Source organism: Crinia signifera, chromosome 4, assembly GCF_055691185.1.
Source record: "Crinia signifera chromosome 4, ASM5569118v1, whole genome shotgun sequence".
In the NCBI taxonomy this organism is placed as follows: Eukaryota; Metazoa; Chordata; class Amphibia; order Anura; family Myobatrachidae; genus Crinia; species Crinia signifera.
This window is the reverse complement of record NC_139220.1, coordinates 49,102,217-49,119,237: the sequence shown is the minus strand read 5'-3', so window position 1 is coordinate 49,119,237 and position 17,021 is coordinate 49,102,217. Positions and strand designations below refer to the sequence as shown.

The 17,021-nt window shown below is 43.8% G+C and overlaps 1 protein-coding gene across 6 annotated transcripts in view; it reads left to right on the top strand.

Annotated features, from left to right (window-relative positions):
* Positions 1–1,256: 1,256 nt before the first annotated feature.
* The window catches only part of GRIA1 (glutamate ionotropic receptor AMPA type subunit 1), a 278,435-nt gene continuing 262,670 nt past the window's right edge, over positions 1,257–17,021 (top strand). For 2 of the 6 annotated variants that reach the window (XR_014473354.1, XM_083181741.1), the window contains exon 1: positions 1,257–1,885. Coding sequence is in view for 5 of the 6 variants with exons in the window: in XM_083181741.1 (XP_083037867.1) it covers positions 1,795–1,885 (91 nt within the window). In the remaining variant the exon portion in view is untranslated. The remainder of the gene's footprint in view (positions 1,886–17,021) is intronic. The other 4 variants (XM_083181740.1, XM_083181737.1, XM_083181738.1 and 1 more) reach the window with 2 other exon arrangements.

The following is a 17,021-nucleotide window of genomic DNA, read 5'->3' as shown; positions in this document are numbered from 1 at the left end:
TCCCTGCCATACCGCCATTGCTGCAAGGCATACACCCTGTGTGTATGCCACTTAAGTTAGTTTTGTTTTATTTTGAAAAATAACATTTTATTTTACTGTTTTATTTGACTATTTATTACTGTTTATATTTTTCTGCATATGGGGGACCAAAATCTTTTTAAGTGCATAGGACCTCTAAAGGTCTTAATCCAGCCATGGTTGTAGAATACATATACTGTAGGCGTTGAAGGGTTACACACTTTATAAACGCACCCTAATATATATTTTTACCCTGTTTTTAAAGAACACGGCACTGAATTTAATTCACCTGTTTAAGGTAGATTTCCACCGAGCTGCAATTTCTTTTACACATTTTTACAAAGCGATTTATTTATTTCGAAATTTGTTGGTCTCCGGTTCTCTGTGGAGATACTGCCTAATATCTTTACCTTTTGTTGTACATCACTCAGCAACACAATAGTGAAAAAGAAAGAAAAATGCCGTAATTGTTAAAAAAACACGATGCAGGGAAAACAGGGCTGCGTGTAATCAGGAAGAATACAATGTTGTTCCATTTCCCGCGTATGCTTAAGCAGACCTCATAAACAAGATCATTTGAGTCAGCGTTAAGCAAATCTATATAGTCAATGAAACTTTCAGTAGGATAATGTAGTTCTAGTGAGCACATCCGCAAGCGTGTAATAAAACAGACATGCAGCCACATGTGGTGTGTACAGGCATGTCAGGGACTTCTGGTGTACACTAAATGCAATGACTTCTACCATCTATCATACACTTCCACAGAACTGAATGTGTACTGACACTGCTCCCTCGCACTGAATCCTGACATGAGAGGAAATCAGCAGACAGACATATATCCAATGTAAATGTTCTGTATTCATTCAGACAGAGAAAAGGAAGCAATGTGATAAAATAAATGCCCATGTTATAACAAACACAATTATAAAAGGTATATAATAAATCATCGCTGATAATGGCATGTCACTTGGAGCTCAGCAATAGTGTAAATATGTATCACCATGGATATGAAGACCGACAATGATCACTCAGTCCAGGAGGGGCTAGGTGCATGAAGGAAACCAGGTTTCCTTGTCAAAGTGGCACACATAAGTGTCTGTCTCATAGGGGAGACCATACCCCTTGTGCAGGGAGGGGGGGGGGGTCTGTGTGACACTGTGACACAGGAGGAAGGGGGGGGGGGTGCATATTTTGTGAACACTACAGGAGGGTGTGGGGTGTATAGGGACAGGAGGATGGGGAGATTACACTCAGCTATAGTACATTGGCTCCTATCAGGAGGATGGAGAGGGGTTGGGGAATGTGAGGCAGTTGCTTGGCTACAGTAATAAAGGCACATTAGCATGATGGAGTGTGGAGAGAGAGTAATGCATGTGTTAGTGTGTGTCTGTGTGTGTGAATGAGGAGGGCTCTCATTCTCTGGGTGTTCAGTTAATCCTTCTGTCAGTTGATGTTAAAACAGCATTTTAAGAGCTGGATGGATAAGGGAAGAGGCACAGTGTAAGCAGGGAGACACAGAAGCCTGGAACAGAAGCCTTGTTTTCAGCACCACGGAGAGAGACACCAAAAATTCCCAACATCATCAACCAGTGCCCCTCTGTGACTCCCCCACCCTCCCCTGCCTTGGAAGTATAGGAAGGATAGGCCGGGTCACTCACTTCAGAGGCTTTCCATCCTCAAGAAAACAAACACCACCACCACAACAACAGCAACACAATCTAATCTTTGCTTGGGAAGTAGGGCTGATCTTTTTTCTCCGCCAATGCAAAAGGAAATATGCAGCACATCTTTGCCTTCTTCTGCACAAGCTTTCTAGGGGCTGTGCTTGGGGTGAATTTCCCCAATTTTCCAAACATTATCCAGATAGGTAAGTTCTTTTATTGCTCTTTGGATGGGGGGTGGGGGGGGGGGGGTGATTGGGGTGAGGAGGGGTGGTGGAGTGAGAAAGGGGCCTAAAGGGTTAATAAGGCATATAACATCTATTATCAGAAACAGCCGAAGGGCTGATGACAATTATGATCATTATTGATGCATTTGGGGTTTTATAGCTTTACACCCCTTCCATGGTTGTGATAGGGGTACAATTTGGAGGCAAAGCTAATTATTCAAACCCAAAGTTTCTATGAGCCAGACACTTCCTGCTTATCAATAGCTCATACCTTTACTGCCCCTCCTGATGTCCCTCTGTCCCTGACTCTACTCTGACCCCCCCCACACACACACCCTCCCCCTGCCACCACCAACACATTAATTTCCCTTCTTATGCCTTAAATTCTATTAGCTGCGAATAACACATTATTCTGGCATTTCAAGGCTTCTCAATCACGACTATTTTCCTCCCACCCCCCTCCTGCCATGCACTATTACCCCATTCCCCATTACATGGTAAGGGAAGGGAGGGGGGACTATGCATGCAGTTTCTACAAGCCTTATCTGGAACTAAGGATTTGTTATGGGTCCTGCATATAGGGTATTGTTATTATACAGCAATGAACAGAAACCATTGTTGCTAGTTATCTGCTTTCTCTATGTCCCCGGGGGAAATGCACCAGCGGCTGGTCAAATCGACAATGAATTGAATGTATTGTGCTGTATCACAAGTGACGATAAATCTGATAATTGTACAATAATACAACAAGCAGATGCATTCTAATACCGAAGATTTTACATTACATCCCTGAGATATAACATATACAGTGTGTGTGCGTGTTAGTGTATGTGTGTGTGCATGTATGTGTGTGTGTGTGATCATTAGGTCATAATAACAAGTCAACCTAGTTCCCATAATGTTGTGTGTTGATAGATTTGTAATAAATCCCCTATGTAACAGACACCACTTATGCAACAATCGCTCAACCATGGAACCGAAACCATAAATGCAAATGGCTGTTATTCAATATCTGATTGTTGCATATTAACCCACTGATGGCCTGATCAGATTATCTTCTTATCACATGGTATATTGACACCAGAGATTTGCAGCGATTTCTCCTAATACAGTTAAGGGGCTGATTCTTCTGCAGGTTGTGCACGTCTGGGTATTCAGTGCCATTGGCACCTAGATAATCTCTTGCTCCACCACCTGTTATCTGGTTCTGCTACTGTGTATCGATGTACAGTATGCTCTTGCTATCACAGAATCTGTAAAGGTTGTATTATTGAAGTGATGCATTTTCAGCAGTGCATTGACATAATATAGAAATCCCAGCATTCCCCCTGACATTGGTGCCATGGTACAATGGTTCCTGCACTCAGCATGTCACCTTGTTAGTCTAACTGTTGCTGCAATGTTACTGTAAGTTGAATGTATTTTGCATTCATTCCCATCTATCCCTATCAATATAAATAGCCCCATAGTTGTATAGAATGGTATATAACTGGATTGCAATATTTAGCATTTACATTGATAAGATGGTTTACACAATTCTGTATTACTCTTGTCTACTAAGGGTCTCTGCGTTTTGAATCAATGCAGTGGAACCTCCGTCACAAGGGGTTAAAACAAAAGAATAAGTCTATGCCTGGGAATTTTTTTTTTTTTTTTTAGGCAAATTATACATTTTATATTATTGAAAAATTACTTATATTCTAGGCTACTGGGTTCTTTTCAGCCAAGGATGCCCAATGTACATAAATCAATTACTACTCTAAGCATTACAAATGGCCGTCATATACTTTTATTTTTGTTGTTTTGCAAGGATATTTTTCTACCGCACCGGCTGCAGTGCAAAATCCAGTTTTCCCTCTTCCCAGCCAGTCACACTGCATCAGGCTCATTGTCTATGCTTGGCTTCCTTTTTAAGGGGTTTTTGTTCCCAACCACCTGTGAGCGATATCACAGCGATGGCTTAGGGTAGAATAAAAGTTCCATTTATACAAGGGCCATATAGAACATCTCCTAGATAATTCCACCAGTATTTACTAGACCTCTGTGGCCGGTGATGGTCACATAGCGGTTAGGAAATGTAAATATACAGAAATGTAAGTGTCAGCCTTAGATTGGCTGCTTATGTGAGTTTTGCATCTTAACTACTTAATAATTATTATTTTTTTTTTATTTCTGTCAAAATATATCTAATAACTCTTTATGGCCTAGTTGGAGTTTACAAACGGCTATTTGTTTATAAATTATTTTACCAGAATGAAATATGTTTAGAATCTTCCCATTTCTTTATAGTTATACTGTGGTTACTAATCCCATTTCCTTGTTATGGATAGTCCTGTTCTAAATAATACCACGGCTCATTGTCCTCCTTAGTCTTCCAGCTTCTGAGTGCTCTAGTTCTGAGTGTACATGTGTCATGTTGATAAGGCACATTATATTGCTGAGGCTTTGCGGAGGAAGGAATTTGTGCTTTCTGTGTAGAAGAATGTCCTCAGACATACAGATGCCCGGTGACATACTGCCTCATGCATTATTTAATCTTTCAAATGATTTAAATAGACAATAACTTTGCAAGTGACAGATAAATCTTGTTTTAGAGGTTACCAGTGGGACGAAATTTTTTGCCATTTTTATGTTTGATTATACTGTAGTATAGTAGATTTGCTTATTTTTTAGTAAAAATCAAACTAAATAATTGAATCTGTTCTTTAGCAGTTGTGGATATATCCAGTATACCATTTAAATTGATACTTCATAAAAGGAATTTTATGACAAACTAGGTACAAGGATTCGACCCTTGTGAAGTTGTGATCCATATTTGCTGTTAGTCTCAAAGGTTTTTTTGTGTTTTCTTTTTTTTCTTTTTTTTTTTGCTTTATGCACAATTAATTTGGCAAATGGATTGAGTCTGAGAGTTTTATTGTTTTGGCATGGGATTATTGGGATTCTGACCGAACAGATAGGTTTCCACGAAGTAAATAGAGGAAATAAAGGGATTATCGACTTTGTCAGTGTTATTCTAAGAGTCAGATTGATTTTAACAATCATTGCACAAGTGAGATCCACATTGCAAAGGCCAGAAATAATGATTTGATAGGAAAATATATTATATGGCATTTAACCACTTGATGTCATTGCAACAGGAATATTCCCAGTCTGGAAGAGCAGTAGGAAGGACATCTTTCAGGTCCTCCAGAATAAAATTATATATACTGTAACACAACTTTTGTTTCTGTCTTCTTGATTACAAAGGTTACAATATGTAAGGAATTAGCTATATCATAAGATTGTGGCTGTATTTCCAGTGATGGTACAAGAGGCGGGGCTGCAGTGCAATTCACACTGAAAATAGGGGAGCCACACAAACTGCTACCCCAAACACTTCCTAACATTGCCGGCCTGGACTCGCACTGCAAGCCCCACTTCTGGAACCAGAACTGTTGCCACTGTATGATTTATCTTGGCTTATAACAAGTACATCCACTACGATACTATATACAGTATATGTTATAGAAATGCAACTTTTTTAAATGTATTAAATAAACAAAAAAGAAGAAAACTACTGTGTAAAGTATTTAAGAATACCTTAGATTCTAGGCTATAAATTAAAGATCAGTTTTTAGGCCGGAAAGGAGTACACAAACTCATAAATACAATACAATATAAGATCTGCTCTGGCACCATATATATTTATTTGTATTTTCCTGATGTTCATCGCTATAACAATGAGCATTTTGTTATTTCATTTCTTTTTGACCATTGATTGATTATTTCTCTATTCGGACCTTGAATTTAAAGGGATAATCATATTTGATGCTGTTCTATAGGTATATAGGTATTATTTTGTTGAAAATACAATGCATTGTAAACCATTTTATATAAAATTGTACCCATGGGTGAATGCTAAATACTAATTCAATCATAGCTCCTTGTATCTACCAAATATTAATGTTTCAAGTGTGGAGGTGGCCATTTTGTGGGCTGAACCATTATTCACAAGCCTGCTAACTGGCTAGGAACAAGTGACATCACTATTATCCAATGAATTGATAGGCTGAATATTTGTTCATACCATTAAATGGCTGCCTTTCCTCTGAGATGGGTCCACCTTTTAGTTTCTCAGTATGATTGCCAATTGCAATGAAGGGACTCCAATGAAACTCAACTGTGTTTCCTGGTATAAAACACTGGCAGCACTGTTTTCTTTTCAATTTCTTGGTGGTGACATGCTGTGACATCACCCAGTCCCTTAGGGCTACACAAAAACATGAGATTCCCGGCATCCTGGATTTATACTGGCTTCATTTTGAAGCAAACGATGCCTGAATTACAATTTCAAATCTTGTTTTTCTTCCTGGAGTTGTCAGCTGTGTTGATTTTTTTTCTCCTCCTTTTTCTGCTTTGTTGCCTTCGGGCCTTTGGGAAGTGTTCTCTAATGTATGCGGGGCTTGTGCATTAATAGGGTGACTGCAGCGATCACTGGTAATAACCCTTTCAGTGTAAGACAAGCGTACAATGATTGCTACAGCCATGTCTCTACAGGGGTGAAATGCTAATACTTACAGCACATGATATTTGCAACATATTAAATTGTGAATCTGATTCAGGCCAGTATGAGAAATCTTTATGTCAAGAAATATCTCAGCCCTGCAAAAGCTCCTGAAAGCAGGGATGCTGTGAGCCCTGGGGTACCCTAGTTACTCCTCCTTCCAGACACAGCACTGTTACTTCTTAGCTTGGCAGGTGGGCCGTTTTGTCACTGTCTCCGCAGATTGGGAGGGTGGTGCTCCACAGGAACAGCATAGCCAAAACCGCTAGTGTTCCATATGGGGACTCCACAAAAACATTCAACCCATCATATGAGTTATTATTTATGGGATGTCTTATAGGGAGAGCTTTCTAACCACAGGTTAACAAAAAAAACAGAAACATTAAAGTAATTACACCAGAATGGGCAATGTTTTTTGGAGCAACACCATGTGAGTGGGATGGTGCATAATCTCGGATGCTATAAAAACATTTCAGAAATATACAGATGTGTCCGCAAACACCAAGGGCCTTATTCTAGTTCACTCTTTCTGACAACATCCTTCTTAGATGGACAAAACCATGTGCACTGCAGGTGGGGCAGATGTTACTTGTGCAGAGAGAATTAGATTTGGGTGGGGTTTTACTTCAAAGTGAGATCTATATTGCAGTGTAAAAATAAAGCAGCCAGTATTTACCCAGCACAGAAACAAAATAACTCACCCAAATCTAATTCTCGCTTTTACATCTGCCCCCCTGCAGTGCACATGGCTTTGTCCATCTAAGAAGGATTTTGTCAGAAAGAGTGAACTAGAATAAGGCCCCAAGTCTCAATCTGCCATGTGACGCTCTATGCACAGTGTAAATGAGCTACAAATGTATATAATGTTACTCCCATTGCAGACGCAGCAAAACACCACTCTGTACCAGAGACACCGGGATGGGACTTAAACTACACAGGAAGTTTTAAACACAAAGTCGCAGATGAAGGGCAATTAACCTGGTGTAAAAAAAAAAAACCACGCATGCTGAATCATAGCAATTCCTTCACATATAAATCATATACATACTGTATTCACAAGCATTTGCACACAGTGGCCTTCCTTTAGAAAGATTTACAGTGCATGCCACAAAGTACCATACTTGTACCATACTTGCACTAGACCAGTACAAGAAGTGGAAGAAGAACAGCATCAGCATTTGATAGTCTGATGCTTTTTTGGGGTAAGGAGAGGGCAAGGAGAGGGGGCAACGGCATCCGTTTCCTAAAACGAAAGTGTGCAGGAGAAGGAAGAGTCAAGGATCTCTGTCAGAGGATGGAGATTTATCAGTCTCTGTGCAGCAAATGCGGTGGGTTTGCAAGAACATATGAATAGTGCAGCTGACCAATGGTGTTGGAGATGATCCTAGGAGGACTGCAGGAGACAATAAAATATATGTGTGTGTGTGTGTATGAGGACATGTGCACGCAGATGCAACCTATACCTCCTTAAATGTATATTCGAATTACACATGGTGAAACTCCTGGGTATATACTAATATATTAATATTATCCCAAAATATGTAATAAAAAAAAAATCAGATATATGAATGCCTTAGACATGGAGCTTGGTAAGGGGTTCATGATCCAGATGCCCCCCCCCCCCCCCCCCCTAAGTTCATGTAGCATAGACTATATGGAGGTAACAAACAGAAAGCAAGTAACTGTGCCGCACCTTGGTAAAACCACAGTACCCAGCAGGCGGGCTAGATTTTATATGTGCAGTGATATTTAGATGGAAGTGAGACGTGTCCTAGCGCAAATGTGAAATAAATGGATTTGCAGAGTAACATGGTCTGTCCAGGTGCACAGCTACTTTCTCTCTTTCTTTCAACTGAACTCCGCCCTTACATATTTTGATATTTTTCCTTTGGTCTCCAACAGGCCTGGACCTGTGTAATCAGGCCCTATATCCCCCCCCCCCCCCCTCTCAATCCAACTGGACGTGCAATTTTTCTGCCTTTACCTTATGCCTCTATGATACTACAACTTACACAGTTCATTTACATCGCTAGTGTGCTCTAAAATGTATTGTATTCCCATACCTCCCAACTTTTGCCATAGTGAATCAGGATCTCAGCACAGCCTCGGAAAGGGTGGGCATGGCCTCAGATGGACAAGCGTGGCTTAGCCCAGTGACCCCCTTTTTGTCATTTTAAGGCATGCCAGGCACTCCCCAAAAGTCTGGGCAGACCCCCCCCCCCCACCACCTACACACACACATTGCTAGATGCCATGCACAAGCAGTGCAGTGATTGCCAGCTGTTTTGCAGAGCAGACCAGAGGTAATCACACGGTCCCCCAACTTGACCAACTCTCCCACCAAGTCACTGTGGCCTGTGGATGAGACAGTGGGACAATGTCTAATTAGTGGGACTGGGACAGTTTTGACATATACTGTATATTCCTTTGCAGTACATCATTAATGGGATGCATTATAGCTAAAAATGTGTCCAACCCTCTGAAAATGCTGTTTTACTGCATTTCTCATACTGTATGATCAATGTGATACATTCCTAAGCTTGGACCCAATAAAGACGGTGTTGCCTAATAGAAGCCTGTGGGGTTCTTACTGCAGACTTCTTTGAGATGGAACCAATCGGATTACTCCCAGCACCCCCTGCCACTAGTGCGTCAACCAAGGCATGCACAAATTGACTCCACAGTCATAAACCCTGGAATCCTTCTACCGCAAAGGTTCGCTCTTGTCAAGAGAGATGTCATTTGTCATTTTCTTTTTCTAGCATATGGCATCAATAAACTATGCTTGTGATGAGTAACTTGTGCTGACCTTTCCCAGTGTCGACCATTTACATGTAGACATTTGCCCATGTCAACCTACAGATGGCGCAATCCTTATCTGTCCCATTAATAGGATTAAGTGAGCCAGAGCTGTCAGACGGAATCCTCTGCTAATCCCCTGATGTATTGTTCTATGTATTGTATTGCAGCTGAGAACAATATATGGTAATAAGCCTTGGTGAGCCATGGCTCTCCAGAGAAGGCTAGTTGACAAAGGCTCCATCTGTTTTCCAAAGGCTCCAACACCTTTTCCATGTGTTGACCTATTACCTGTTGACCAATAGTGGTCTGTCAACCTAGACACTGTCGACCTAATAATAAACACCCTAGAACAGGGGTCCTTAAACTATTTTGCTATGGGACCCCATTAGACAATAAAAATAATTACAGCACCCCAGCAAGGTCATCACATCACATGTGTAGGCAGCAGAGAGCAAATACATGGCAGCAGTGTGGAGGCAATAAGTGATGTGACAAGTCTAAAATAACAGACAATTCAACAGACTCTTCAGACTCCTTGAATCACTGACTGAGATTAGAAAAGTCATCAGCCTGATGGTCAGCAACATGGAGTCGCGACCCCATGCTGAGAAGGTTGGGACCCACTTTGGGGTCAGGACCCACAGTTTGAGAACCACTGCCCTAGAATATGAAAAATGGATAATGAGTCATACTGTATAAGTGAGCATGAACTTCTGTATACTGTAATGTCCCTGTACAAGCAGAAGTGGTACATGATATAATCCACCAAATCAGTTCACAGTAGCTTCATAATGATGCTTTGTGCTGTAGACCCTGCTATTACCATTATCTCACTCTAAGGCAGGGGTGGCCAACCTGTGGCTCTAGAGCCGCATGCGGCTCTCCCCCTGTTAAAGTGTGGCTCCTGTTCCCACTGCTGCCCGCCGCCCACCGTCTGTCCCTGTCCCCATCACCGGCTGCTGGTTCCTCGAATCTCTTCTCCTTCTGAGGGGAGGAGAGCGCACATCGCTTATCTCTCCTACCCCTCACTGAGCATCCTTGTGACTGGGTCATCCGCCAATCAGAGCTCGCGGGCCGGCAGCCAATCAGGAGCCGGCCTGCAAGCTTTGATTGGTGGATGGCCCAGTCACAGGGAAGTGAGACGGGGAGGAGACACGCGGTGTGCTGTGCTCTCCTCCCCTCGGTGACATGACAGGACTGCAGGGGGACACCAGACTGTCCTCTCCACGCCCGGCAGCAGCAGCAACAATGGTGAGTGCTGCTGCTGGGAAATTAGCACTGTGGGGGCATAGCAAATTGTAGCACTGTGGAGGCATAGCAGTTTGTGGCACTGTGGGTGCATAGCAGTTTGTGGCACTGTGGGGGCATAGCAGTTTGAGGCACTGTGGGGGCATAGCAGTTTGAGGCACTGTGGGGGCATAGCAGTTTGAGGCACTGTGGGGGCATAGCAGTTTGTGGCACTGTGGGGGCATAGCAGTTTGTGGCACTGTGGGGGCATAGCAGTTTGAGGCACTGTGGGGGCATAGCAGTTTGTGGCACTGTGGGGGCATAGCAGTTTGTGGCACTGTGGGGGCATAGCAGTTTGTGGCACTGTGGGGGCATAGCAGTTTGAGGCACTGTGGGGGCATAGCAGTTTGAGGCACTGTGGGGGCATAGCAGTTTGAGGCACTGTGGGGGCATAGCAGTTTGAGGCACTGTGGGGGCATACCAGCATTTTGGCACTGTGGGGGCATAGCAGTTTGTGGCACCGTGGGGCATACCTGGCACCGTGGGAGCATATGTGTATCTGGCACTATTGGAGGCATATGTGTATTACACCCACCCAAGGGGTCCAAATAGACCATGCCCCTTTTTTGGCACGCGCATCGAAGGCGCACGCATGTTGTTGGCTCTTTAGCTTGACTACAGATATTTTTCGGCTCTTTACCTCTGACCGGTTGGCCACCCCTGCTCTAAGGGGTACATTTACTAAGATGGGAGTTCTATTAAAGATGGGATCTACTTCGTATATATTTAGCACCTTCTAGAAGATAATACATATAGGGTCAGATTCTCTAAACTTCAAAAGTGATAAAATGGAGAGTGATAAGCAGCCAGCCAATCAGCTCAGAGAATCTGGACCATAATCTGAATGGTTGCCTATAGCAACATTCCATCTTCAATAGAGCTCCCATCTTAGTAAATCACCCCTTACCTCCATTACACCCCTCACATCAGGAAAGTGCCCATGCCAGCTAAGCCATGTGGGTCTATAACCCCCAACATGAAAATGGACAATATCGTTCTATGCAGTATAATCTGTTACATTTCAATTGACCATCTTCATATAACATATGGGTTCTTGTTTCCTAGCAGGGCGCTCAGTTTCCTTACATACGCTACTGTAGTGAAATCGCATCGCATGACGTTATAGTGGCATGCGATGTGTGCGATGCGATTTCAGAACCGCTCCCGTTCCCGCTCCCTGTCATTTCCGCCCCTGTCAGATCCTCTCAGAATCATTCTGAGGTGATTTTCTGATAATTTTGGAAGCATCCCTCAGAGCTGCTGGTGAACTATTGAAAGTATTGGAAATGGCTGTATATTTCAACAGGTTTAGGTTGCCTCAGATGGAGGAGGAGGCTATCAACTTCTTCCAGCAGCATGATCTCCTTCCGCTGACTCAGAATTGCGCTAATGTTCCAACATGCCGGGGAGGCTTTCTGGGACTTGTTGTTCCACAGCACAACCCAATGTTACATTTTTGTATCTTCATCTTTAAACTCAAAATAATCAGCCCAGCATGCTCCACCCAGGGGCACCTGGGCTTCAGCTCTGGATGGGCGAAGCCTGATAGGGACCCCTTTATTGGGAGTGGAGGGGGTACCCACTCCCCCAGGTACCCCTTTCCAGGGCTGACCAGCTGCGGTGTTCATGTTTTGGCCGGGAGACCTTGTATAGAAAGTCTCCCCTGGCTGTGGCATGACAACGCTCAATCCCAACTAGCTCCTCTCCAATCTGTCCTCAATGCTGCAGCCAGGCTTATCTTCCTCTCCCGCCGCTCTAACTCTGCTACTCCCCTTCAACAAAATCTGCACTGGCTTCCATTCCCCTACAGAATCCTCTTCAAACACCTCACACTCACATACAGGGCCATCTCTAATTCCATAGCTCCATATATCTCTAACCTCATCTCCATTCATACACCCTCCCGCCCTCTACGGTCATCTGACGACTGTCGTCTCTCCTCCACCCTGATCACTGCTTCCCATGCTAGAGTCCAGGACTTTGCCCGTGCTGCACCCCTTCAGTGGAACGCACTCCCTCGCTCCATTAGACTCTCCCCGACCTTGCAAAGCTTCAAACGTGCACTGAAAACTCACCTATTCATCAAAGCGTACCCTTCCACTGCATAAACCAGCTGGTTCTCCGACCCCTTGCCTGCTTACATCCTGCTATCTAACCACCACCCCCTCGCTTGCACCTCTTGTAATCTGTCTGTCTCCCCTTCCTACTAGATTGTAAGCTCCTCCGAGTAGGGCCCTCTTCCCTCCTGTTGTCAAAGCCCACTTCTCTTCACATTTCACTCACAGCTCTCCTTTAATCCAACACTCAGTGACCATCTTCATACTCATCTCCATCATTGGCCTCAAGCCTCTAGTTGTATGTTGATTGGGTCCTCACTACTTACATTTAAGCTGTAATGTGTATTGAACTGTGGTGCTCTTTATTTGTACTGTATTTTTGTTATTTATTCAATGTTATGCCAAGTTTTGTCTCCCTGTATTGTTCCTTTGTACGGCGCTGCGAAACACTTGTGGCGCCTTATAAATAAAATTATAATAATAATAATAATAATAACGCTGGCTGTTGGGGCCCGATGCTGGTTCCAAAATATGGGAGACCAGTATTTTGGAACCAGGACCAAGCCAAGAGCCCAGTGCTGTATTTTTGGAACCAGGACCGGTCCAAGAGCCCAGTGCTGGTTTCTTAAATATGGGAGGAGCACATGACTTTTTCCAATTTGTGCGAAATGGTGTGATTTATTAGCTGTCACATCTAGTAACATCTCACCCTTGATATCTAATGGAGCATGATTAATAATATTGATGTTATCATGCTAAGGGGGCGTGGCCACCATTTGCCAGAAAGAACATCTCTGTCTGAAACATCCTTGGTATGCTCCTGGGGGCAGTACAGGCTGCAGTGTGCATGTGTGGAGCTTCCAGTGGATGCTACTGGTGGCACTGCAGCAGCAGTTCTGGCTGCAGGGTGACAGCCGAGTCACCATGGTAACCAGATGCAGGGACTGTGAGGCAGCAGCGGTGCAAGCAGGTTAGCCATCAGTGGGGGACTCTGGGGACTCAAGTCCCGGACCCAGCAGATGGGCCCAGGATGGGAGCCTTTTAAGTATAATTTGTCATAAACAAAGGTCACATTTCCCTTATAGCAATGAAGAGGTGAAGTAGTGCTCAGTGTCACGTAGCTACTAAAAAGGCTAATAGAATACTAACCTGTATAAAAAGTGGTATGGTGTCCAGGGACGCAAAGGTCATTATGCCGCTTTATAAAGCATTGGGCAGAACTAACCTCGAATTTGCAGTACAATTCTGGTCCCCTCACTACAAAAAAGACATTGTGGAACTAGAAAAAGTCCAAAGAAGAGCAACAAAGCTAATAAAAGGGTTGGGAAAATTGAATTATAAATTTGGGCTTGTTTACGCTAGAAGAGAGACATTGGGGAGACATGGGGGAGACATGCTTAAAATATATCAGGGGCTAATATATGGAACTGTCAGGCACCCTCTTTGCTTTGAGGAAGGACTCTAGGACACGTGGGCATGAGTTTAGACTAGAGGACAGAAGATTTTGTACCCTTAAAAGAAAAACCTTTTTTACGGTCAGGACAGTAAAATTGTGGAACTCTCTTCCTGGAGAAGTGGTGTCGGCAGAGACAATAAATTCTTTTAAAATAAGGTTAGACAAACATCTATTGGGCAAAATCATCCAGGGGTACAAATAACAATTAAAATCTGTATACAATTAAATCGGATATCAGTTATATAAGGGATGAAGCAAATAGATCATGCACTTTAATAACGAAGGTTGAATTTGGTGGACGCAAGTCTTTATTCAGCCTTAACTGACTATGTAACTATGGGGGTTATTCACATTGATTTGGACCCCCTATCGCACGGCGGACCTATGGTGTGCGTCTGCACATGCATGGTGAGTGCACTCACGGCACCTAACATAGCGGGCGGGCGGGGGGGGGGGGGACGGAGAGGGGGTGCCTCATCACCATATGGGAACGCCCATTGTTTCATGGGCGAACCCATGAGAATGCTGGGTGTTCTAATGGTAATGAGGGCATGACGCGGGTGCACGGGGGGGGGGGGGGGAAGGCGGGCGGCTGAGATCACCGGATGTCAGCTGCCCACCCATTTCCGTCCCAGCGTGCATGCATATGTACTGTAAGTGACTTGAAAGTCCCATTTATATGCGTGCACCTTCCACATCTTTTGATGGTCGGCGACCATCGAAAGATGTGGGTGTTCCCCGCAGCAAGCAAATGAATGTTTATGTTAAACATCCATTCGCAGCCTGTTCGTGGGGGATACACGCTGCGAGTGGGGGCAGGCGGCCGGGCATTTGCCGGGCGGGGTTTGGTGGACTTGCAAGGCTGCAAATTCGCAGCCTTGCGCCTATGTGTAGCCAGAGCTGCAGACACAGGTCTCGTCAGGCACGTCGGGACTTACTCCTATATTGTCAGTACTAGGCCCCACAATTTCTGATGGCAGCCCTGGGAGCAAGCCGCAAAGCCTGGGCTCTGTGCGACAGAAACTCTTGCACACCGCTAGTTGCAGCCCTACTGTATATGTACCCAAGGGGCAGATTTATTAAGCTTGGTGAAGTGATAAACTGTCTGAAGTGATAAACTGTCACCAGCCAATCAGCTCCTACCGGAGAAGTTACAGGCTTTGTTTGAAAAATGACAGGTAGGAACTGATTGGTCGGTGATAAAAACCAGACAGTTTGTCACTTCATTGAGCTTAAAAAATCTACCCCTAAATGTTTTAGGCCATACTAATTCAGGTGCTGGAACCTATTACAGATACTTTATGCGGCACAGAATAGAACCAAAGTGAATATTTACAACTGTGAAAAGTTATTTCTACAAAGTCTTATATTAACTGAATACATACTGAAATGAGTTAGTCATGCTGTGTTTTATATTTTGTGTATGTCTTGATTTGATGACCTGGAACTGGCTACATAATAATAATAATAATAATAATAATAATAATAATAATAATAATAATAATAATAATAATAATGAAAAAAGAACTCTCACAAGCCAGAAATATTTACGTCACTGTTACTGGATGTGTTCTGCTGCAGAAATATACGGTACCAACAGCATTCAGATATAATTGAGGTATGTAGGCGGTTTCCTCCAATATAAATGTATGCAGTATAGGAAACCCAGTCTGAGGCTGTAGGCAGATGGGGAATCTGAAAACCAAAGAATTATATAATTTTTTTGTTGTTGTAGTTGTTTGTTTTAGTGTTTCTGGTTCTTTTCATCCATGTCCTGGTCAATCACACAAATGGAACTATGGAAATATCTCCTGCATGTATAACAATGTCTAAGCTTCAATGTTTGAAAATAGTTGGCAGTAAAACTAGAGATGAGCGGGTCCGGATCCCCGAGATCCGACAGATCCGAATATCGGGATCCGGGTCAGGATCCGAGGCGGCTCTGGAGTTCCCGCCTCAATTCCGGACCGAAAACGAGGCAAAACGTCATCATCGCGCTGTCGGATTCTCGCGGGAGCGGGATCTTATAAAAGACGCACGCGTGCCACGCCATCTTCACTCCAATCTTGGAGAGGGAAGAGGGTGGTTGGGAAGCTCTGTGTGCCCTGTGCTGTGCTCCGTGCCATGCTGTGCTGTGCTTCGTGACCTGCCCTGTGCCCTCACTGCCCTGTGCTCCGTGCACTGTGTTGTAGACTGTGTTGTAGACTTGTATTGAGTGAGAGTCAGTGACTGTTTATAGCCCTGAGCCCTGTAGTGTGATTTAACTAACTAGGTGCTGCAGTGCTCACACGCAGGGGCTGCAGTGTCCACTGTCCAGGGGCTGTCCTGTGGCCCGTGCCCTGTTGTGATTTATTTAGCCCTAAGCCCGGTGTTGTGATTTATTTAGCCCTGAGCCCTGTGTTATGTGATTTAACTAACTAACTCAGTGCTGCAGTTCTCACACGCAGGGGCTGCAGTGCTGCTGTGTACACTGTGTACAGGGGCTGCAGTAATACAAGGGGCTGTGTCCAGTGTGACGGCCTATATCCATTGTCCAGTGTCACGAGTCACGAAATATACCCTGTGTCCAGTGTGACAACATATATCCTGTGTCCAGTGTGAGGACATATATCCAGTGTCCAGTGTGACAGATATATCCATTGTCCAGTGTGACGACATATATACTGTGTCCAGTGTGACGACATATATCCAGAGTCCAGTGTGACATCTAACCATTGTGTGACAGCATATATTCAGTGTCCAGCGTGACATATATCCATTGTCCAGTGTGACGACATATATCCTGTGTCCAGTGTGACTACATATATCCAGTGTCCAGTGTGACATCTAACCATTGTGTGACGGCATATATCCTGTGTCCAGCGTGAATATATCCTGTGTCCAGTGTGACGACATATATCCAGTGTCCAGTGTGACATATCCTGTGTCCAGTGTGACGACATATATCCTGTGTCCAGTGTGACGACA